The sequence below is a fragment of the Hippocampus bargibanti genome, linkage group LG17, assembly GCF_051943395.1.
Source record: "Hippocampus bargibanti isolate YZ-2025 linkage group LG17, ASM5194339v1, whole genome shotgun sequence".
In the NCBI taxonomy this organism is placed as follows: Eukaryota; Metazoa; Chordata; class Actinopteri; order Syngnathiformes; family Syngnathidae; genus Hippocampus; species Hippocampus bargibanti.
The window spans coordinates 3,674,476-3,697,150 of record NC_142750.1 but is presented as its reverse complement, the minus strand read 5'-3'; the positions used below and the strand labels follow the sequence as shown (position 1 = coordinate 3,697,150).

Genomic DNA, 22,675 nt, shown 5'->3' with positions numbered 1-22,675 from the left:
TTGTCAGCAGCTCGAATGAAAGTGGTCCTTTTCTTGGTGGCCTCTTTTTCATTAGATGGGTCAGAGGTCATCGCCGAAGGCTGGGTGACTGACAGTATAAGTGGGTAGACGGGTGAAGAAGAGGGGTGTGTGTGTAGGGAGGGGGCTTATAAACATTCAGTTGCTTAAAATGAGACAGGGAGAATATATTGGTTTCTGTTTGTATAGTTGGTGCATTACGATGAGCTAATATGTAGCTAATAGCTAATATGCAACATTTCCAGCCTGATATTAAAGCCACAAATCGAAACACAGACGCGATATTACTCCCTATGATCACACATGTGGCGACTCACCCAACAACATCCATCATTTTCCACCTCCTCCTCCTTCCTCTTGGCCTTCAACCGGGCCTCTTACACATGAAAGGAGCCGCACAAGAGCAAAAGGGATGGCCAGTGGGGTGTGTGCAATGCGAGGGCCCCAAACCCAGACACAACACAACACACATCACCGCAGGCCTCCACAGCTGGGCTGGAATGTGACCCGCTTCACATTTGAAGGCCAGACAAGAAGCGGTTTGTGTGCTTGTCTGTGGGCGTCAATCTTATGACAGAACGCGAGCTGAATTCGCAATGGAGTTGACGAAAAAAAAAAAACGGGGTAAAAATGACAAATATCGGAAAGACCTTTCAGTTATATTTATTCATTGAGTTCCATAGTGATGGATGATAATACATAATGGATAACATGGAAATATACATTGCGATGTTCTTTATGTAATAAATTCCATTCATACATATAATGTACTGAACCCTGTAAGAAATATCTGAAAAATAAATAGAGTGGTTCACATTCATATCATGGATTGTGAACGAATCCGAATAAAAAGTACCAAAGAGCTTATTGATTCTGGTGGATAAAAATGAGGTGTCACATCCGTTTAAGCCACAAATATACAACAACACATATGAACACAATGCTAATATTAGAGACGAGGTCTAATATCAATTTAGTCAAATCTAACTGAGATGATTAGAATCACCTTTAACGCTTTCTGGGATTTGACCTGTGGTGGGCCGTAAAGGCCTGCAAAGCCTTCTCTGCTGGCCTCAAAATATCGGAATCACGGACTGATATTTTGTCCATGATTTTTCATTAAATAATTCAAAATTGTCTTTCAGCTTCCTTTCATTACTTTTCCACAGTTGCGCAGCTTCCAGATGTGTGTTTTCGTATTTAAGCATTTAACCAATCAAATTTCAGCCATCATTTGTCACCAGGGTCAGAAATCGACCTGGACGCCTTCACAATCAGTTCTGCGGGCCCTGTCGCATCAAATTTGTCCATCAAACTGTTGCTCTAACCAATCAGATTTTGAGTTGGCAACGCAAAAGGGGTATCAAAGCCTTCTTGAAAGCGCTGGTCAACCGCAGAGTTTTCGTAAATATGATTGGCTAGGCGTTCGCCAATCATATTTTACAAAAACCGCTCTGATCACAAGCCGCTAGTGACAAGTGCATACTGGCCACAGCTAGCACACTGTATCGGTAGCGAGCTGCATAAACAAATATATTGTGTTAATTTCAATCGCGGTTTTGTCAACCCAAAATGGCTGAAGGAAGAGAAGAAATGGATTTGGTTGGAGATTTACTGTTAAAGCCATTTTCAAGACGGACTTTTCAAGAAAAATTAGACATCAGAGGTCGGTTAGTGATTTCCTGGCTAATGGTCCCCTCTAGTGGACTGGTAGTAAATCACGCTACACTTTTTTCAGTCTGGATTGATTCAGACATAGCACTACTGAAGGCCTAGCGATGAAATCCACGGCCCGCCACTGGATTTGACGCCCTTTTCAAGTCTTCAAATCGATGATTAGGTTCTGCGAGGAGCGTCTGTACGACGGTGCGCAAAAAGGCTCTACTGGGCACCGGGCAACTCTTTAAAAACATTGCAGCTCTTCTTACTGGAAACGTCACGAAGCTTCCGGATCTTCCGGGCGCTGGAGGAGCCCACAAAGCTATCGGGTTGCAGCACCGCCATCCCGTTGTGAACTTCGCCCATAATGATGAGTTGATTCTCAGCTACGGTGATGTTTGGGCAGGGGCAGTTCCAGTCCATGTTCAGAAGAGTCACCTCCAAAGGTTCCTTGCCAAAGAACTTGAGACCCATCTTCTCATCCTTCAGGATCTCCTCCACCGTCATCAGAGCGTGACCCGATTCCTGTTCCTCCGTCAGCTCGGTGACCCGTGCCAGGATGACAAAGTCGCTCTTGCAGAAACTGGCCACCATCTTACTCCGGGGCTTACACTCCTTGCAATGATGCTTCTTGGGAAACGGGCACATCCCTTCACACGCCTTTTTGGACTCAAAGTTGTTCTCGTTGCCGCCGCAGCCTCCGTAGACAAACGATTGGCACTTTTTGAGGGCGTTGCTGTAGGCCCACCGATGTTCGTAGGCTTTGCACGGACCCTGAACGCTGCGTAGGCTACAAGGAGCTGCCAGTTCTCCACCGCATGACAGCATGCAGATATCATAGCCGTCAAAATGGTTCCGGTTCTTATCGCACTGACTGTAAGTGAATGTGAAGCAATTGTTCCGGCTGGATTCGTAGTACCAACTTATGCTTTCCTCTCCACATTCGTCGGTGTCTGGACTTTTTAAGCACTCCGCGGGCGGGAAATGACGATTGGTATTGTTTCCTTGCGCTTCCTTTCCTCTCGCTTCTCTCATGATGACAACCAACGGGAAGTGAGAAGATACGCTTCCCCCTACGTTTTTAGCCGTGCACGTGTAAATTCCGGCGTCTTGAAGCTGCGCGTTGTAAATGACAAGCTGGCCGATGTTGGTGACCACCACGTTACCTTGGACGTGATTGGGTCGCATGATGATGTTGTCCTTGCCCTTCAGTTGTTTCTCCCAGGTGATTTGCGGATGCGGCTTTCCTGTGACCTCACACAGGAAGCTGGCCGTCTCCCCCACAAACACAGCCTGCTGAGAGGGGCCGCTGTGGATGGCGGGACTCTGGACGTCAACTGGCAGGGTGGTCTGAAGAGCCGTGGTGGGATGGAGAGTCGTTTCGGCTGGGAGAGGGCTGGTGTTTGGCCAGGTCAGGTGGTACCTGTTGGTAGAGGTGACCATCAAGTCAAAACGGGAGTTCTTTGTGTAAGTCAGAGGTGATCAATAGGTCGATCTCCAAGGTACTATTGGTAGATCGCATGACAAGGTGATGTGACATTGTCATGAAATGACGCTATAGAAATAAAGTTGAGTTGTTTTGAACAAGGCTAGTCGTCAGCCTATCAGACATCCCTTCGCTTGATTGATACACCGGACAACCAATCGGATGACATCTCATTATTACATACACTGCATGCTCAAACAACGCCCCTGAGCGTTGCTAAGTTAAATACAACAACAGTACACAGTATACAGTTGTCAGGGGTTTTGTCATTGTCAGTAAAATTGCAAGACCCACAGAATATTGAGTTCCAGGACCACATAAACATTCAACCCAGCATAAGAAACCTTTAAAAAATTGTTAATTCCTAAATTATATGGGTCCGGCGTTATCTGAGCTTGAAATGGGGGGAGCGGTACAAAATACAATACATACATATTGATTTATATAGTTCTTTAACAGGGCGCTAACATGGAAAAAAAGGGAAATGCTGCCCCCTTGTGGAAGGGAAAACATTACCAGAAGTCTGGCCAGCGCTTTATCAGCACCCAAGCAAGAAAAAAAAGAACTAATTTTGGAATGGCTGTCTACGTTTTTAATTCCCAAATAAATTCATTCATTCATGGCAGTGAATAAGTTAATAGTCCCACAGTAGGGGAAAGGAGGAAAGTGGATCAGAAAATGAAAATGATCCAGAAAATGAACTGAAGTTGATATGAAAATACTGACACTCTTGAATAACTGGTTGGCTATCTGACTACCTAGCTAGCTATTTGCTATCTATTGGCTGTCTGGCTGGCTATATACAGTAAAGTCTCGTTATATCGATATTCAAGGGAGTCCGAAAAAATATCGATATAACTGGGACTATCGATATATCCGACCCTGTTTGCATGTAATTATCTCCGTGCGTGCATAGAAATAATATCGATATAACCGGGACTATCGATATATCCGATATCGATATAACGAGACTTTACTGTATTAGCTGTCTATCTGACTAGCTATTAGCGAGATATTAGCTAGCTTTCCATCTATTTGAGTTACTTCCAGGTAGAGTGAACGCCGGCGCGTGTGGCCGCCGCTGCTCACCCACAGAAAAACTTATCCTGTGACTATAAAGTGACCTTGAGAGTTTTGAAAGGTGCTTATAAATGTAATGTAGTATTATTATTATTATTTCCGCTACAGACAGTAAATTCAATGTGTGAAATTGAAAAATAAACGCGTCATGTTCCTCGCAGTCAAACGTGACCTCCTCAAAAGCAAAAGCAATATGGAAAACATTGAAAATACTTAACATGTTACCTGCAGGTGACCTCAGAGATCGAGATACCCTTGGAGCACGCCTCTGCGTCCATGTAACACCTATTATAGTAAGTCATGCCGTCGGACGCGCATGTGAAGTGCGGCTCTCGCTCGCAGCGGTCCCGGCACTTACACACGGGTTGCCCGTCCCAAATGTCACACTCGGAACCTTGTTGGGAACACATGAACTTGTCACAGGTGGCTCCTTTGGGCATTCCAATGGGGCCCTTGTTGCCCTTGATGTCAATGTAGCGTGCCGCCACGCAACTTTTGTTCCCGCATACGTTGAGACAGCACTTCTCAAATGTCTCGCAGTCCTGGATAGAGAATGACAATGATTATTTCAGTGACCTGTATCATTTAAAATGCAGATTCTCTATGTGTTTAGTTGGACGATCACCTTGATTGGCTACAAAAATCCTCAAGCTATCTTTTAGGTGGTCACATCTGGAGTTTGCTCTTGTAAGTCAAAGTTCACATCACACACACAAATAAAATAAATAAATCAAGTCACTTATAACATCTTTTTGTGGCACTGTACTGTCCGTGAGTTTTTCTAGGGTGTACTGTACCATGTCTCTAAAGCTCAGATTCGCACCTGACACAAAAATCAATACTACGTTTATGAGTGATATTTAATATACATAGATATTTGTTTTGTTTTTAGTTTTTTTTTTTTAACTTTATGTGAATTCCGCGTTGAGTGAACACTGGCGCGTGTGGCTGCCGTTACTCACCTGCAGAAAAAATATCCTGTTAATAGACAGAGACAGACACAGAGATAGACATAGGGATAGACAGAGACAGACAGATAGACATGTAGATACAGACAGACAGACAGACAGACAGACAGACAAAGAGATGGGAACCCACCTGGTCAGATTCACACTCACGGATGTGAAGATAGATATAGATATAGAGAGAGACAGATAGACAGATACAGAGACAGACAGAGATAGACAGGTAGGCATAGAGATAGACAGAGACAGATAGCAATGGACAGAGATAGACAGGTAGACATAGAGATAGACAGAGACAGACAGATAGACATAGCGATACAGACAGACAGACAGACAGACAGACAGACAGACAGACAGACAGACAGACAGACAGACAGACAGACAGACAGACAGATAGACAGATAGATAGATAGATAGATAGATAGATAGATAGATAGATAGATAGATAGATAGATAGATAGATAGATAGATAGATAGATAGATAGATAGATAGATAGATAGATAGACAAACAGACAAATAAAGAGATGGGAACCCACCTGGTCAGATTCACACTCGCGGGTACAGGTGCTCATAGCGTCCACCCACAGGTTGGGGTTGAGCTCGTTGGGGCACAGACCCGCGTGAGAGTACACGACTTTGGCCACGGACATCGGTATCGTCACCGCACTGTCCATATAGAGCAAAAAAGTGTAGAAATGTCCCAGAGGAAACCAAATCCATCGCGGAAATAGCATCCACCACATAGCGTGCGTCACAGCGCGGCAGATTAAACTCTTAGAAGAACCGACGAAGAAATCCTGCGGGTGGGGGGGGGGAAAGAAACTGCAAAATAATAATAATAATGTCCAATAGTAGAAAACGAAGGCTATGAACTCATTTGGTGTCTTGACTCACCCTCGCTATACGTTTAATGACCAGAGAGTAGAGGCAGTCAAAAACGCCATCAAGTCTACTGTGCTTCGTCCAGTGGGGCGGCAGAAGCCGACTGACTTACAGTTGGGATCAACTTAATTCAGCACGTTTGCAGACGTTGCTCCGCGCTCACAGTGGCGAGACACCTGCTCCCACACTCGAAGGACGCCTTAACCCTTAGCAGGCAAACAAAAAAGCACGTCGACTGATTGCAGTGATATTCCGTCATTCAATTTCAAAATGTGACTTTTTGCTTCCAATAAAAAAAAAACAAATTAACATTTAAACAAAAACAAATACTCAATGAAGATGGGGCCTGCTTTAATCGTTGCCTTCTTTTATTAAACCTAATATTAGTGTATACAGTACTGTGAATGCTCGACACATTCGTTTGTGTGTCTGTCCTCCAGAAGATGGCACCAAACGCACTTCTATTAGATTAGCCTTTATTCGTCTCACACTGGAGAAATGCACATTTCACAGCATCTATCTATCTATCTATCTATCTATCTATCTATCTATCTATCTATCTATCTATCTATCTATCTATCTATCTATCTATCCATCCATCCATACACCCACCCATCCATCTATATCTAGATAGCTATTTATATATATCTATCTCGATCTAGCTAGATAGCCATCTATCTATCTATCTATCTATCTATCTATCTATCTATCTATCTATCTATCTATCTATCTATCTATCTATCTATCTATCTATCTATCTATCTATCTATCTATCTATCTATCTATCTATCTATCTATCTATCCAGTAGCTAGCGAGCTGTAGTACTGTTGGACTGTTGTACTATGCCCACTGTGTGCTGGATTGGAAAACCTGGTCTCGTCAACCAAAAACACAAACTGTGAATGACCGGCTTCTTCCTATAATCTTTGCTAGTTTTCAAAGTGGTCATCGCTCAACTAAATCATGTTTGCAGACCATCAAAGCTCGGGAACATGAAGAGTCAACTAGGTTTTTGGGTGCGTGGATAAATGGAATCTGCGCTTCGCAAGCTGGTTCCCTGCTGAGCCCCAAAAGGCCCGATGTGTTTCAGTTTGGTCTATGAACTTTTTCAGAAACACTAGTCATGCGATGACCTCATCCTGGGTTCAGATAAACAGACATACGTTATTCCTCATAATGCCAACAATATTTCCTTAGCAATATCTGGCAAACACACATTTGTCCCTTTGCTCACTTGCCTTACAAGACATCTTTCATTTCAGATCTTGTAACAAATCGGTAGTGGGTAGGATTGCACGTGGCTTACAAATGACTCCAAGGGTCAGAGTCTAAACATAAAAGCCAAGTACAGTACCTGTGAGCGATGTCGTCTTCCGTCACCGTTTTTAAAATACTCTTAGGGCTAACGACTTGAACTGAGTTGTTTCCACTGGAGACTGGTAGATCTGCTTTGAAACGAGTGGCTGTTCATGTTAAGCTTATTATTAGTGAGACTTGAGAACAAACGTATCCAGCCACAGTGGCACACTAAGCTGATTCCTCAACGCAGGTCTAGACCGATATCCATGTGCAAGCGTATTTTATGCCAGGCATGTAGTGCTACTGCTGTCAAAATGCAAACATTCTCCGTCTTATGAATCCTAATATGAAGAAATGGATTTCTTTGGAGATTTACGGCTAGAGCCATTTTCAAGACATAGACATACTGTAATTAAGGTCGGTCAGTTATTTCCTGACTAATGGTACCCTCTAGTGGACTTGTAGTAAATCACACTACACTTTTTTCAGTCTGGCTTGGTTCAGGCTTAGCACTACTGAAGGCCTAGCGAGAAAATCCATGGCCCTCCACTGGTTGATAGTAACATAACAGTGTGTTGAAGGAAGGAAGCGAGAAAACTAGCTATCTATTGGCTATCTAGCTGGCTGGCTAGCTATCTATTAGCTATCAAGCTGCCTATTGCATTTTCTGTGTAGCTCTCTCTCTCTCGTTTTTATTTATAATTGTATTTTATTTATTACATTCTATTTGTGATTGTATTTTATTTATTATAGTACCTATGCTTGACTGTGACTGTAAAGTGTCCTTGAGAGCTTTGAAAGGCGCTGAAAATGTAATGTATTATTATCGGCTGTCTAGCTAGCTAGCTGGCTAGCTATCCAGCTGGCTGGCTGGCTATCTATTAGCTGTCTATTAGCTATCTAGCTGGCTAGATAGCCATGTATTGGTTATCTAGCTAGCTATTAGCTATCTATTTGCTGAATAGCTAGCTTTCTATCTATTTCAGTTACTTCCGTGTTGAGTGAACGCTGGCGCGTGTGGATGCCGCTGCTCACCCACAGAGAAAAACTCATCCTGTGACTGTAAAGTGACCTTGAGAGTTTTGAAAGGTGCTTATAAATGAAATGTATTATCATTCATATGAAAAGAGATCAAGTCATTCATCATGCTTTATCAAAGAACAGATCTCCAGAACGAAAAAAGAAGAAAAAAAAAAAAACGACAGCTTTAACAGTGCCTACAATTATGTCTGCAAGTACACATCTTTTATAAAAATATCACTCTGGATGCATAGGTTAAGTCAAACTCTATTCTGCTTTAACTCTAGAACAATTTAAAAAAACAAAAAGATTGTTAGTCCTCTCCTTTTTTCCCCCCACAGAATTCAAATTCGAGCCATAAATTCATTTTAAACAAACCCTGTCTTCACATTTGCGCTTTCATCAAGCCTTTTCCAATCGCCTTCACCTCACATTGCACTTTCTTCCTACTTCCGATATGAATGTTGCGACAACAAACACAAAAGGCCTATCGGTTTAAAAAAAAAACGGCTAATGAATAAAAAATATACATATCATAAAAGTAAGAGCTTCGGGTATACAGTAGACATGAAAAACAAATGACGCTGGTAAGAAATAGTTTTGATTTGTAGGGTGTACAACGTGGCACAGTCTACGGCACCGATGTGTGGAAATGAGCCTAAGTATTGGCCTGATCACAATTTTAAGAGCAGCATTAACATTTCCATTTGCCATAAGGTCCTCACGCATAACCACCCTCGCATTAAAAAAAAAAAAAAATGCTGCAATAATCATCTTGTCAGTGCGGTTTTAGGTTAGGTTGAACAGACTTCTGTTCTGTGACAACATTAAACCCAGGGTGTCAAACTCCATTTTTTTTTTTTTCACCGTAGACCACATTGTAGTTACGGTTTCCTCTCTAGGGCTGTTATGAATTTGGCGGAAGCCATTAGAATGTTTACATGGGACAATTTGACATTTTAATTCAGACTTTGGCAAGCATCATGGAATTTCACAAGTTTGATTTGCTTTAGCGGGCCGAAATCAATGATGTGGTGGGCCAGATTTGGCCCCCGGGTCTTGACTTTGATACCTGTGCATTAAACGAAAATGTGGCACAAGGAAGCACAACCCCCTCATTTTAGCTTTTTGCTTTTAGAAAAAAATAAGCAGTTTTCATTCCCCTTCGCTTTTTCAATTCAAACAAACAAACAAACCTGTTGTGCTGCATTTCTTTGTGATGCTCGACATAGTCTGCCACCTGTGAAAGTAGTGTGGGGAGTACTCGTGAGCTTAGTTAGTTGAAAGCACAACGCGTGGTCCGGAATCATTAGTGATACTCTAACTCACGGGTGTCAAAGGTAAGGCCCGGGGGCCAAATCCGGCCCCCCACAAGATTTTTTTTCGTCCCTCGAAAGCAAATCGAACTTGTGAAATTCCATGCTGCTTGCTAAAATCCTAACCAAAAATTCTGATTTTTGGATGTAAACCACAATAACAGTCATTATTCTTGACTTCAGATTTGAAAACTAGTTATTGGTTAATTTGTTGTGCGCTCTATATGTAATATGTGGAGGGGATTAAACATTCTAATGGCTTCCCCAAATTCATAACGGCCCACGAGAGGAAACCATTACTACAATGTGGCCCGCGGATAAAGATGACTTTGACACCCGTGCTCTAACTTAATAAAAAAATACATAAAAAATAAAAAACTATACATACTTCAGAGATGGTGAGGTATCTGGGAATTCAAAAATGTTGAACGTGAACCCATAGAAAACCAAACAAACAGTGTTTCTTTTCCCCGGCGTACTTCATCTCCATCACGTTCGAACATCCACAGACAGCAGTCAAAATGATCCGACCAACAATTAAAGCAGCTAACCGAGCTCCGCTCTGCAGCAAAGACACTAAAGGTTGAAGCAACAGCATTGTATGACGGTGCGTTAGCAAGCCGGGATTTGTTCTAATCACTTCCAATCGATTGTAGCTGCTGTTCCCATGATGGTGAAACAAATCGGGGAATTTGGAAGTTGGACGTGTCCGTATAAGGCTATTGCAGAAACCCCAAAGGAAGACAAGCTTGTGTCCGCGACTAACCTCATGTCATCTCGCTGGAGTCTTGGCACAAGGTGCAAAAAGGATCAAGGGGCCCAATTAACTATCCAAGACACCATGCAACAGTAATCTCGGAGTTGGGAACACCAAAAAAAAAAAAACAGTGAAAGGGACCGCAGGAGGACAAAGAGCTTGGGAATCCCGCTGGAAAAGTGACAAGAGCGCTGTAGCTAGCAGGCAACTGGCTAGTTCGAATGTGGCTACCCAAGCCGATTTAAAAAGCTGGGCGAGCGGGCGTTCTAGTAGGTGAGACGCGATGCCTTCATATTGTAGCAGGGCCTGTCGGTGAGCCCCCCCGTCCCGGAGAACAGGGACAAGCCCTCCGATTTCTCCAGGACAACCTCCAGCTCTTGAAAATCCTGCAGCCGGGCGACATCTTTGTCCTGGATTTTTTTTTTTAAAAGTGTCACATTTGTGTCCAATGACAATGGTAACAACACAGAATCTTTAACTCATTCACTGCCAGGGTTTTTGTCATTTTCACTTGAATTCCAGGACCCTCGAATTCCAGAATATTAAGTTTTAGGACGACATAAACATTTAATGCAGCCTAAAAAACCTTAGACTATCTTCTTTCATCAGAAAAACAGAGTTAATTCCTAAGTGCTATGGGTCTTGAGTTATCTGAGCTTGAAATGGGGGCGTGGCTGTACAAAATACAATACAACACATACATATTTATTTATAAATCGATGAAAAGGTTTCTTCACTTGTCATCTGTACTTCAATAAAGGTGTTCGACGTTTTGCTCCTTATCCGAAAAGCTTCGTCAGCGAACTAAAGTTGTGCTGGTAACTCCGGCACTATATAAATGAATAAATAAATAATAATAATAATAATACATTTAATTTCTAAGCTCCTTTCAAAACTCTCAAGGACAATTTACAGCACAACTTTAGTTTGCTGACGAAGCTCTTCGGATAAGGAGCGAAACGCCCGATATATATCCCTAATGGACACCTTCAAACAGGTACAGATGACGGCTAAAGTGACATTTTTATCGATGGACCACTCCCGTACGACTGATAGCTTCCACAGACGTATTGATTGATAAAGCGCTCTAACAACTTTAACAAAGCGCTAGCAGTGAATGAGTTAAAAACGAAAAAAGTAAACCTCACCTTTCGCAACATCGTGTTCGGTAGCTTGCGGATCTTCTCCACGTGCTCGGCGCTGATATCCAATTCACGGCAGCAAACCCTCAGCAGTGAGCGATATGTGAGCTCCTGGCGGTCCAGTTCCACCTCGATGAAGTCGTTCTCACGGGCGTTTGGGTTCTGGATACGCACCTTCAGTACTAATTCTACAGTGGTGATATAAGACCCAGATGGGTTGGACGTAACACTCCTTCAGCGTTATTCTGATAGACAGATTCGTAACCCAATCATTGTTCATATAATTATAATAACAATAATAATAATATATTCCATTTATAAGCGTCAGGAAGGGAATCCGACGTAAAAGCTTGGCCAAAATAAACCTGCGGAAAAGCCGAAATGAAAAGAAGATTTATAAGCGCCTTTCAAAACTCTCAAGGTCACTTTACAGTCTGAGGATACGTTTTTTTTTGTGGGTGAGCAGCGGCAGCCACAGGCGCCAGCGTTCACTCAATCCGGAATAACTCAAATAGATAGAAAGTCAGCTAGCTAGCTAATAGCTAGTCAATAGCTAGCTAGCCAGGTAGATGGCTATAGATATATAGCTAATAGATAGCTCGCTAGATTTGTACAATGATGTATTTTACTCATGTTCTAACGCTCCATATTGCAACCATCCGCCATGTTCGATGTAAATACTGCAATGCACCATGGGTAAATAGCTATTCGATTATGTCTTTCTGGCGGATCAAGAAAAAGCCTGACTTTTCCTCTACGACGACTTTGGAAGCACAGAAAATAATGCAAGGTGATGATGGCTCGATATCGGTAAAGCAAGAAAGGCTTCACACTAACTTGCGCTCACCTTGTACATTAACGGGGAAGGTGCTAGTGAAGAAAAACGGCTGGAAGGACGGCAAAGGTCCGCCCGGTTGACTGTAGCCAATCTGCTGTGGGACAGACTGCTGCCTGCTTACTGTTGGGTTAGCGTTGCTCAGCGGCGCTTGGATCTGACTGCCATTGCTGCAAGCTAAACCGGGGCTGGTTGAGGCCAAAGAAGGCGAGCACATGGTTCCATTATGCGGCACTGCGTGGTTGAGGTGGGGCTCAACCGACAGATCCACAGGCACCGGGCAGTTTACAATAGCGTGGTTGTGGGATGCGGCCGAGCTCTGTGATACCCCGTTTTGCTCGGTTGCTGGAACGAATTCCCGGTTCGGAACTTGGCTGTGAGTGATGGGGTGTGTTAGCGGAACCGGGTCATCAGGGGCTAGATTCTGTGACGTCTGAAGGCGCAGAGTTGGAGAAAGCGGAGGTGTATTGCTGTCCGTGGACTCCACAGATCCATTTTGTGCAAGGTGCTGAGAAAGGAGGAGCTCCATCTTGTTATCCATCTTTGCGTACAAGAATGGAGGGTTGGATAAATAGTTGGGGATGATTGGTAGTTCAGGTTCCTTGACTTCAGGCTCATCCTCCACTTCAACTGTGGAAGTAAAAAAAAAAGTCAACTAAAAACGAGTCAGGTTTATGTTCGTGTCCAAATATAAACAAATATTATAAGGCAGTAAAAAACAACAACCGTAACAATTGTTTACCTCCTAAAAGCCGTTTGATCTCCGGTTTCGATGTGAGCTGGGAGGCTAGTTCATCCTTAGCTGTGAGGATGTCTTTGTCTGCCCCACTACTAAGTAAGTATGACACAATCTGCTTATGGTTCCGCTTGCATGCCCAATGCAGGCAAGTCCTGGGGAGATTAAAGACAACCACGCACATGTAAAAGAGAGTCCAACAAACTTGTATAATAGGGGCATATGGATCTATAATAATATCGAATAACAATGACAAAGGACAATAGAAAAGCTACGTTCATGATCGGGGATCTTTTGTGTCTATTAATATTTTGTTTTCTTGTTTGTTTTTGGGTGAAAGACCAAATGACTCACTTAAAGGATTTCCTACTGGCAGCTCTGGAGGATTAAGCCATGATTTGTCTAATGAGATATCGCAGCGCAAACCAAACATGCAACTTCCTGGAAGTTCTTAAATACGCGTTACTGCTTTACAATAGGTGAACACATACATTTTGTGTTTTTTTTTCCACGTTAGGTAGACCTCACTTAATATTATGTTTTAGAGCTCAAACTTACCATCCGTTGATTTCATTTTGGGAATTGACGTTGACTCCACTCTCGACCAATGTTCGCACTTCGTCAATGTCCCCGATTGCAGACGCCTCTCTCAGTCGCTCTTGGAGTTCTTTATCCAACGAAGTGGTGGACATGTTTGCACACACTACGAAATTTCTGAGGTCATAGGTTATAATTATGTAAGCCTCACAAGTTCCCCTGACAACAATAACCAAACAGCATTAGCAAAATATGAACAACAGTGCTTGCTATTAGCAAGTTGCTAGCCTGACTAGGTGACAGCAGACGTTGGTGCTAATCTTAAATGGTGACAACAAACTGCGTCAACCGATACGATTTCTCAACCGAGTTATTTAGAATTCTGAGCGGCTTCCTCGTTTGCATTCGTTCAAGTTGTACTGTCACAGTCCACAATCTTTCCAGACAATCTTATCGATGGCGCTTGCGCGTTCCTTCAGTCGGGTGCCGAAGAGTACCGCCACATTGTGGCGGGGACACTTTTGGATGTAACAACTACGGTCCGTTACTCGAGTACGTCAGTGCGACCGACATGTTAGATGTGGCAATTCATAAATCAATGGAAGTAAATGACCGAGCCTATGAATGCATGAAGATCATCATGTATGTATGAATGCATGAATGTCGTAGCTGTTACAGTGTGAAAAGAAAATAATGTTTACTCTAGTGTGTGCCACCTGCAATTTTGTCCATGTGTTCTTGCAGAACGTGCGTGTTTGCATTTTGTCCAATTGTACGTCAAACTAATCTTCCCAGAGCCTTCAGAATCAACATGTTCATTTTTTATCCCACGAATTATTGCTTTAGTGTAAAATGATTGTTTCATCTACAGTCCAGCAGCACATAAACGGATATATTTAACACACCAATTTAACGTTGCCCAAGGCAATATTGATTTTAATGTGAGAATCAGAGCCGGGGTTGTGTAGATTTATATTTGGCATGCTAAGTGCACAGATCAACCTTTTTTTCGTGTGCATAATTGAACATCGCGTTTCTTTGTGTGCTGTATTTTTCTTGCACGTAGAAGTAATGTAAATAAAGTGCATAATCATAATCGACATAGCGATAGCTTTGTGATGTTTCGATGTGCGGTTTTCTATGACATGCCATCGTTTGAGTGCATTTCCGGGTCAAAAGTCGCAATCACTTTAGCAGTTCGTGAGACTGACGTCACTCCGGGTGCCATTTTGATTCAATGTACTTTGGGCGCTTCGGGATGGTGTGAAACTGAAGCTCGGCGATTTATCGTTGCGTTTAACACCAAATACTTCCAAGTTAGCCAAAATGCTTTCCGCAGCCCAGTTGCTCGACGAGTTAATGGGCCGAGACAGGAATTTGGCCCCCGACGAGAAGAGATGTAACGTCAAATGGGACGACGAGAGCGTAAGATAACGTTCATGCTAATTTTAGCCTCGTGGGTTTGCACGCGAACGTAACTGTTAGTAACGTCTCTTGTGCTTGGGGAGCTCAATGCATGTGGATTTTTTTTTACGATTCTCCTTACGATTCTCCTTACGATTATTGAATAACGTAACCGTAGAAATACAGTAAACGCCCCGTGACATAAATGTAGATCCACACATGTTGAACCATTGTTAGACCACAAATGGTGGATCTCACAATGAGGCACTGCACTGCCATCTGATTTGAACCTTCAACCCGGGAGCATTTTTTTCACGCATCGTGTTCAATAATTCGGGAGAGATATTGCATGATGTTGAAATTAAATATATCATGTCTTATTCTAGGTATGTCGATATTACCTTTGTGGTTTCTGTCCAGCGGAATTATTTACAAACACTCGGTCCGATTTGGGTAAGTGAAAAATTACTTGATACAGTTATGTACATTCATATATGATAATAGATCTGATGAACAATGTACCTTTTTTTGAAGGCCCTTGTGAGAAAATCCATGATGAAAACCTCCGCAAAGTGTAAGCAACGCCTCACCGTACTTCATTTTTTGTGTGTCTTTTGTAAAGTCATTCGACATAATAAAAAGAAAACTCGGTTGTGTAGCCCCCGTTGATATACTTTTACTTATCCTGTGATATTGTAACAACCACCTGTTTTTACACATTCATAACATCTTTATTTTGTTTCAATATTATTGACTTTTTAGCTTAACCTGTGTTTTGAATCTACATTCAATGTCTTACGTATATATGAGCTACTATTATATAATTTTTGTCCAGATATGAAAAGAGTTCGCGTTACATGAAGGAGGGATACGAGCGGGATTTTCTGCGCTATCTGCAGTCGCTCCTATCTGAAGTGGAACGGCGAATTCGTCGAGGACATGCTCGACTTGCACTATCCCAAGCTCAGCAGAATGCGGGGGTTTGTTTTTTTTATATTAATTGTGACAATGTGTAAATTATAATGTTATTAGCTGCTAAATGTACGCATTTTTTTCCTTACCAGCAACCGCCTGCTCCACCAGGAAAGAATGATGAGAAGGCTCAGGTTCTGACAGAGAAGATTGAAGATTTAGTTATACAGGTTTGTTCAAAATAATGTGCAATAATGTCATTTTGTTCTTCCTTTTTCACAGTTACAAAACTGATTTAACTCCGTATTTTGTTATGCATAGATTGAGGAGCTTGGCTCTGAGGGCCGTGTGGAGGAGGCTCAAGGAATGATGAAGCTGGTTGAGCAGCTCAAGGAGGAGAGGGAACTGCTTAGCGCCAACCCTTCGGTGAGTCACAAAACTCAGCCTCATCATTTTCTGTCTCCTGTGGGTTGAATTTAGTCATTAAACCTCATCTGATCTATTATAACTGTTTTTGATTCAGCAGGCATTGAATCAATATTATTGAATCTAGATTAATGCAGGGGGTAGCAGTTTTCTCTCCCATTTAGAAAGCTAAATGGATTATATTAATGCCCCGCTAATGTCTTTCTATTCAGACAATCGAGAGCTTTGCGGCCCAAGAGAAACAGATGGAAGTGTGCGAGGTGTGCGGCGCCTTCCTAATCGTTGGGGACGCTCAATCTCGGGTGGATGACCACTTGATGGGAAAGCAGCATATGGGATATGCCAAGATCAAATCCACTGTCGAGGAGCTCAAGGTAATGGTGGTGTCTGAAATAATGTAAAAAATCAGAATAAATGTAAAAAAAATCAGAATAAATGATTCCGATTTCGAAATCTTTGTTCCGTTTGGAAATTTCGGAATTTTGGTTCGTTTGGCAATTTGCATACTCTGCACGGCAGCCAATCAGAAGCCTGCTTTGTGCTTCCGGTCTGTCCCGAGCGTTATAAGGTTGTACATTTGCATATCATTTTCCAAAGTAGACGCGCAGAACCTCAGCCTCGCAAGAAAGATTCAAAAGAAGCTAACATAATTTATGACGCTACAAAACGTAAACGTACATTAAAAGCATTGAGGAAAGAGGAGTTCACGTGGCTTGTAGCAGACGACGCAACGCAAACTTTGCATTGTGCAACATGACGAACAGTGTATGGGCAAACGACAACTGGAGCAAAATCATCAGCAAGGGATAATTACCATAATTTTTTTGCGCTTTGGAGGGAAGTAATATTCTATTTTGGATGTGGTTGGAATTTTGATCTTTGTTGATTTTTTTTTTTTTTAACAGGAGAAAATGCGACGTCGCTCAGAGGACCCGCAGGGGGAAAACCTAGCCTTGAAGAAAGACCGAGAAGAGCGCGAGAAGGAGGAGCGTGAGAAGAAGCGTAAAGAAGAAGAGGAAAAAGAGAAGGAGCGAGAGAAAGAAAAGGAGAAGGAGCGGGAACGCGAGAAGGAGCGCGACAGGGAAAGAGACAGAGAACGGGACCGCGATCGGGATCGAAGGGCACGGCGAAGTCATTCCAACAGCCGCCACTCCAGTCGAGCATCGGACAGGAAGAGGAGTCGTTCCCGCGATCGTCGGAGGTCTAGGAGCAGAGACAAAGACAGGGACCGTGAACGCGACCGTAGACGCAGCAGGTAAAAACCCAACGTCGCATCGGCTGCGTTTATTTTATTTTATTTTATTTTGGTCTTCCTTCCGTAATCGCCGCTGACATTTCCTCGGTCCCGCAGGAGCCGGGAGAGAGAACGAGAGAGGGAACGAGAAAGAGAGCGAGACAGGGACAGAGACAGGAAACGCAGCCGCGACCGCTCGGAGCGCAAGCGACGCTCCCGCAGCCGCGACAGGAGGAGGTCGCGAAGCTCCGAGCGCCGATCTCACCGCCATCGCAGTCGCAGCTGTGACAAAGACAAAGAGAAAGAGAGAGACAGGGACAGAGAGCGAGACAGGGACAGGGATAGAGAGAGAGACAAGGAGCGCTCATCCAAAGAAATAGGTGAGGACATTTGTTCATCATCAACGTCATACATTTCATTTATAAGCGCCTTTCAAAATTCCCAAGGTCACTTTACAGTCACAGGATGAAGTTTTTCTGTGGGTGAGCAGCGGCAGCCACACGCGCCAGCGTTCACTCAACCCGGAATAACTCAAATCGACATAAAGCTAGCTAGCTAATGGCCAGCCAATAGATAGCTAGCTAATATCTAGTTATTAGATAGTCAGCCAGCTAGATAACTAGCTAATATGCTAATATCTAGTTATTAGATAGCTAGCCAGATAGCCACCTAGTTAGTTAAATAGCTAATAGACAGCAAATAGCTGCCTTTCCAGCCCCCCCGATGTGAAATGTAAATTTCTCCACTGCGAGACTAATAAAGGCAAATCCAACCCAAAGTAGCTAACTAGATAGCTAGCTCATAGCCAGTTAATAGCTAGCTAGCTAATCGGTAGTTGATAGATAGCTGATAGGTAGTTAATAGATAGATCGCTAGATACCTAGCTAATCGATAGCTAGATAGATAGCGAGATATATAGATAGCTAACTAGATAGACAGCTAGCTAGTTAAATAGCTCTTAGACAGCAAATACATAGCTAGCTAGCCATCTAGCCTGCTAATCAGAATCAAAACCTTTATTCGTCCCACAATGGGGAAATTTGCAATAGATAGCTAGCTAATAGCGAGGAAATAGATAGATAGCTAGCCAGCTAATAGATAGCTAGCCAATAGCTAGCTAACTAGCCATCTAGCCAGCTAATAGCTAGCTAGCCAATAGATACCCATCCAGATTGCCTGCTAAAAGATAGCTAGTTTTTTTTCCCCCTTCGATATTAAAAAAAAAATGCACCATCGTCGTGTTTTTTTTTTCTCCCCAGACCGTAAAACATCCGAGGAGAAGAACAGCAGCTCCAAGAAAGACAAGAACTGCGACGGCGAAGCGGCTGCCGTCAAGGCCCCAACGGAAGCGATGGAGACGGAGGCCCCCGCCTCGGCCTCCCCCGCTCTCCTTAACGGCCAGCAAGAGCTCCTCCTCTCTGAAGGTGACACTCAGTCCAATTAAAACTGATCTGATAGGACCTCAGATCAGACTCAGGTAAGTGTGTCCTTCTCCTCACCCCCACTGACACCCCCCCACAAAAAAAAAAAAACCCCACACACTTCCACCCCGTCCATTCCCATGCCCCCCTCATCCCCCTTCCTTCTTTGCATTCACTTCAATGCTTGATGATATTTGTCTGATGTACCATATCCTGTTTTCGAATAGTGCATCCTAAGTATGCACTGAAGATGAAGAACTAGGCCCGATGAATGAGAAGAAAGTAGAAAGCTTTCACACAAAGCCCAAGAGGGAAAGGCCAGTGTAGCCCTGAGCAAACATGCCCAGAGGTACCCCTCGTTTTTTTGTATCGCTTTTCAGGTTTTTTTTTTTTTTTTTTTTTGGGGGGGGGGGGGGTCGTTGTCGACAACAGTAGCAAAAAAAAACAATTCTTAACATATCATCCAATTAAACCCCCCCCCCCCCCCGACACCCATCGATTTGATACATTCAATGGTAAAATCACAACAATTTGTTTATCTGTCGCCAGGATGATTTTTATCCTCGTATGTAAATAAACACACAGTACTTAACTAGCAATATCCGTAATGTGCCTGATAATGCTTTACATTGTGTGTTTTATTTATTTATTTATTATTTTTTTGGGGCTGTAGTCATAGCAGATTGGTGGGGTGGGACGACGGGCGGTGGAGCAACGTACCTCACTAACCGCAGGGGTAGGCTTTTATGGCGTAATTTGCAGCTGACTTCCACACCTCACAGCGTTGGTGTTTGTGAGCGAGACCGCATGTGAAAAGGGCAAATTAGAAATCAAGGATACTCTGATCTGACTGTCAAAGTGTGCAGGTACTCACCCCAGGTACTCCTTTCTATACCCACATCCTTTTTTTTTTGCTTTGTTGTTGTTGATGTCAATGCTGTTGCCTGTATTCTCCGTGACATCGACTCGGAATGCTTGATTGTGGCTCTGTAGGTTGTTTAGAATGTTGTTATTATTGCAGTTTAGGAAAGAGAGAAAGTTTCTGCCATTGGGTTTAAAGGACAACCGACGCCACTTTTTTCTTTCATAACTGACATCAGGAAAACTTTTTATCGCATCTAAAATACCCAAAACACACAGTATGATATTTTTAGTCAAATGCAAAACACCAATAAAAATGACTTAAAAGTGTCCAAAATCTACAGAAAAATTGAGCTGCGAATTGGGCATTTTCAGAAAGTCCCGCCCCCAGTTCGTGACGTCACGCCAAGACGCCTTGCATTGCTGGAGAATCAAAACAATGGCTTCAGATTCGGAGAATATGTTTTCTTGTTACACATCCACTGATGAATATGATTCAAATAGTTCTGAAGAGGAAAGCATACATGTTTGCAATCGATGAAAGAATTTATTCCGTGCCATTTTGAGGCAACGTTGAGGGGAAATGTATCACCCAAAAAGAGGCAGAAAATGGCATCCAAGCTCCTCTGAGGAATTAATCAGCCCATTTTCACAGGCTGATAAATTCCTTCCATGGAGCTTGGTCGTCCTCTTCTGTCGGCTTTTTGGTGCAACACGAGGTCTTCAGACCAAACAAAGTACCGCAAAATACATTGACGTGATGGAAGGACTGCTACAATGTGTCCTTTTTTTCGGTCAGGGGCGTTCCTTCAGTGACGTCTCGTACGGACTTGTCACCAACTCAAAAACAAGACTTCCGGAATATTCAACGCGAGTCTTAAAACGTCAAATATAGCTATGTGCGGTGGAATCTTTGTAAAATACACTCAGTAAAAGTCATTTGAAGCCATTTTACAAATTATGGACACAACTTGTCCGGAGACGTGGATTGTCCTTTAAACTTTCGAAATTGTTTGTCAGCATTTTTAACCGAATGATGATGACATGGCAGAGGAACTTGGTCATTTTTTTTTATTGTCACACTATATAGTTTTTTTTTCACTGAGCAACTAGCAGCCATGTTGTTGTATTTTTTTAAGTTACAGGGCTCCCTTTACTAACATTCATTTTTTTATGAACATATTTTTCCAACAGGGGAATCTGAGATATCCATCGGAGGAAGAAAAGGAGGAGGAGGGCACCCCAACCTCACCTTGGCCCTGGCACTCCGCTGCTTATAAACAAGGTGATCCACATATGCGTAGTAGTGGCTTATATCTGAAATTTAACAACCTAAATGTGGAATAGGGAGGAAATTATGATCACGTTGGTTTTCATGTCTGTTGATCTCATAGTTGGATGAGTTGTTTGTGGTTGATGTATTTTGAGGGGTTCTAGACGTCAAGTCAAACACCACTTGAAATACCAAAGTGGTAGGCAGAGTTCACCTTTTTTTTTTTTTCGTTTTCTTTTGAGAACCGCCGCCCTCCTTTTTTTCCCTCTGCATTTTAGTAATAACACCTTGAAAGAAAAAAAATACTTGTAGTTTATTTTGGTGTGTCAGGTCCTACTTCACTTTCTGATTTTTTTTATTAATAATGATGTAAAATGTTAGTCCGATGCTAGGGCATGGCTCTTTTTTTTCCCTTTCCACGTAGAGCTCCTAATGATTTTCTCATCTTGCTGTAAACATTTACTGACGTTCTTTGGATCCAGTCGTTTTCATTAAAGGCTGAAGATGTGTTTAGTTTTGGTCATCTTCGAATATTCTTGTGGTCTTGAGAAATAAAAGGTAAAAACTTGACTCTTGTCTCTTTTCCTCAGCTTCCTACATAAAGGGTAAACCAAAATAACAGTCATTATTGAATTCAGATTTGAAAAGTAGTTATTTGTTAATCTGTTGTGCGCTCTAGATGTAATATGTGGGAGGGATCAAAAAATTCTAATGTATTATTTCTTTTATTATTACTTTCTATCTACTGTATTTGAGTTACTTCAGGGTTGAGCGAACGCTGGCGCGTGGCAGCCACTGCTCACCCACAGAAAAACTTATCCTGTGACTGTAAAGCGACCTTGGGAGTTTTGAAAGGTGCTTAGAAATGAAATGTATTATTAGAAATAAAATGTTTTTCACTATCAAATGATTTTGTTTTTCAATTAAGTTCAACGAGCCCAGCAATATGCTCTTTGTGAAAACTGCTATATTATTGTTCGGCGACCTTGATAGTATAGTAACACTAATAAAACGTTAGTTTTCTAATTTCTCAGAGCTGACCGCAAAACAATAAATCTAAATTATTGATTAATTTTGTGCTAACGTTTACTCGACAATAACAGATTATAGTGTAGGAATCAGAATGGATCAATAGGGGGCAGTATAGGCTCAAAGTGAACATTAATAATAATGTACATTTCATTTATAAGCGCCTTTCAAAACTCAATGACATTTTATAGTCACGTATTTTTTTGTGCGGGTGAGCAGCGGAATCAATATGTTGAAAAAAAATCACGTTATGTTGAGGGTCATTTTTACCAGTATAATTTTTTTGACTAAATATCTACACAAAACAGTCAAATAATAGGTGACATCAGCAACAACTGTTTCTGAGATGTTATAAATGTACTTAACGAGAACACATTTCCT

The 22,675-nt window shown here is 42.4% G+C and overlaps 3 protein-coding genes across 4 annotated transcripts; 1 reads left to right on the top strand and 2 right to left on the bottom strand.

Moving 5' to 3' along the window:
• Positions 1–675: 675 nt before the first annotated feature.
• wfikkn2a (info WAP, follistatin/kazal, immunoglobulin, kunitz and netrin domain containing 2a) lies at positions 676–6,228 on the bottom strand. 2 transcript variants are annotated; one of them, XM_089018779.1, is made up of 4 exons: positions 6,104–6,228; positions 5,746–6,031; positions 4,469–4,785; positions 676–3,100 (listed from the first exon to the last, which is right to left on the bottom strand). In XM_089018779.1, the coding sequence occupies exons 2-4, from the start codon at positions 5,950–5,952 to the stop codon at positions 1,900–1,902; spliced, it is 1,725 nt and encodes a 574-aa protein (XP_088874905.1). In that variant the 5' UTR covers positions 5,953–6,031; positions 6,104–6,228; the 3' UTR covers positions 676–1,899. The 2 variants fall into 2 exon arrangements, with proteins under 2 accessions (XP_088874905.1, XP_088874906.1); XM_089018780.1 differs by having other exon boundaries at positions 5,746–6,006; positions 6,104–6,217.
• A 2,314-nt stretch (positions 6,229–8,542) lies between these two features.
• ankrd40 (ankyrin repeat domain 40) lies at positions 8,543–14,228 on the bottom strand. The gene is made up of 5 exons (XM_089018781.1): positions 13,756–14,228; positions 13,204–13,352; positions 12,474–13,091; positions 11,633–11,814; positions 8,543–10,894 (listed from the first exon to the last, which is right to left on the bottom strand). The coding sequence occupies exons 1-5, from the start codon at positions 13,887–13,889 to the stop codon at positions 10,751–10,753; spliced, it is 1,227 nt and encodes a 408-aa protein (XP_088874907.1). The 5' UTR covers positions 13,890–14,228; the 3' UTR covers positions 8,543–10,750.
• A 727-nt stretch (positions 14,229–14,955) lies between these two features.
• Positions 14,956–21,835, top strand: luc7l3 (LUC7-like 3 pre-mRNA splicing factor). Its single transcript, XM_089018966.1, has 11 exons — positions 14,956–15,159; positions 15,525–15,591; positions 15,673–15,712; positions 15,974–16,118; positions 16,203–16,280; positions 16,372–16,476; positions 16,689–16,850; positions 17,382–17,731; positions 17,828–18,090; positions 18,970–19,187; positions 21,187–21,835. The coding sequence occupies exons 1-10, from the start codon at positions 15,061–15,063 to the stop codon at positions 19,152–19,154; spliced, it is 1,494 nt and encodes a 497-aa protein (XP_088875092.1). The 5' UTR covers positions 14,956–15,060; the 3' UTR covers positions 19,155–19,187; positions 21,187–21,835.
• The last annotated feature ends 840 nt before the right edge of the window (positions 21,836–22,675 follow it).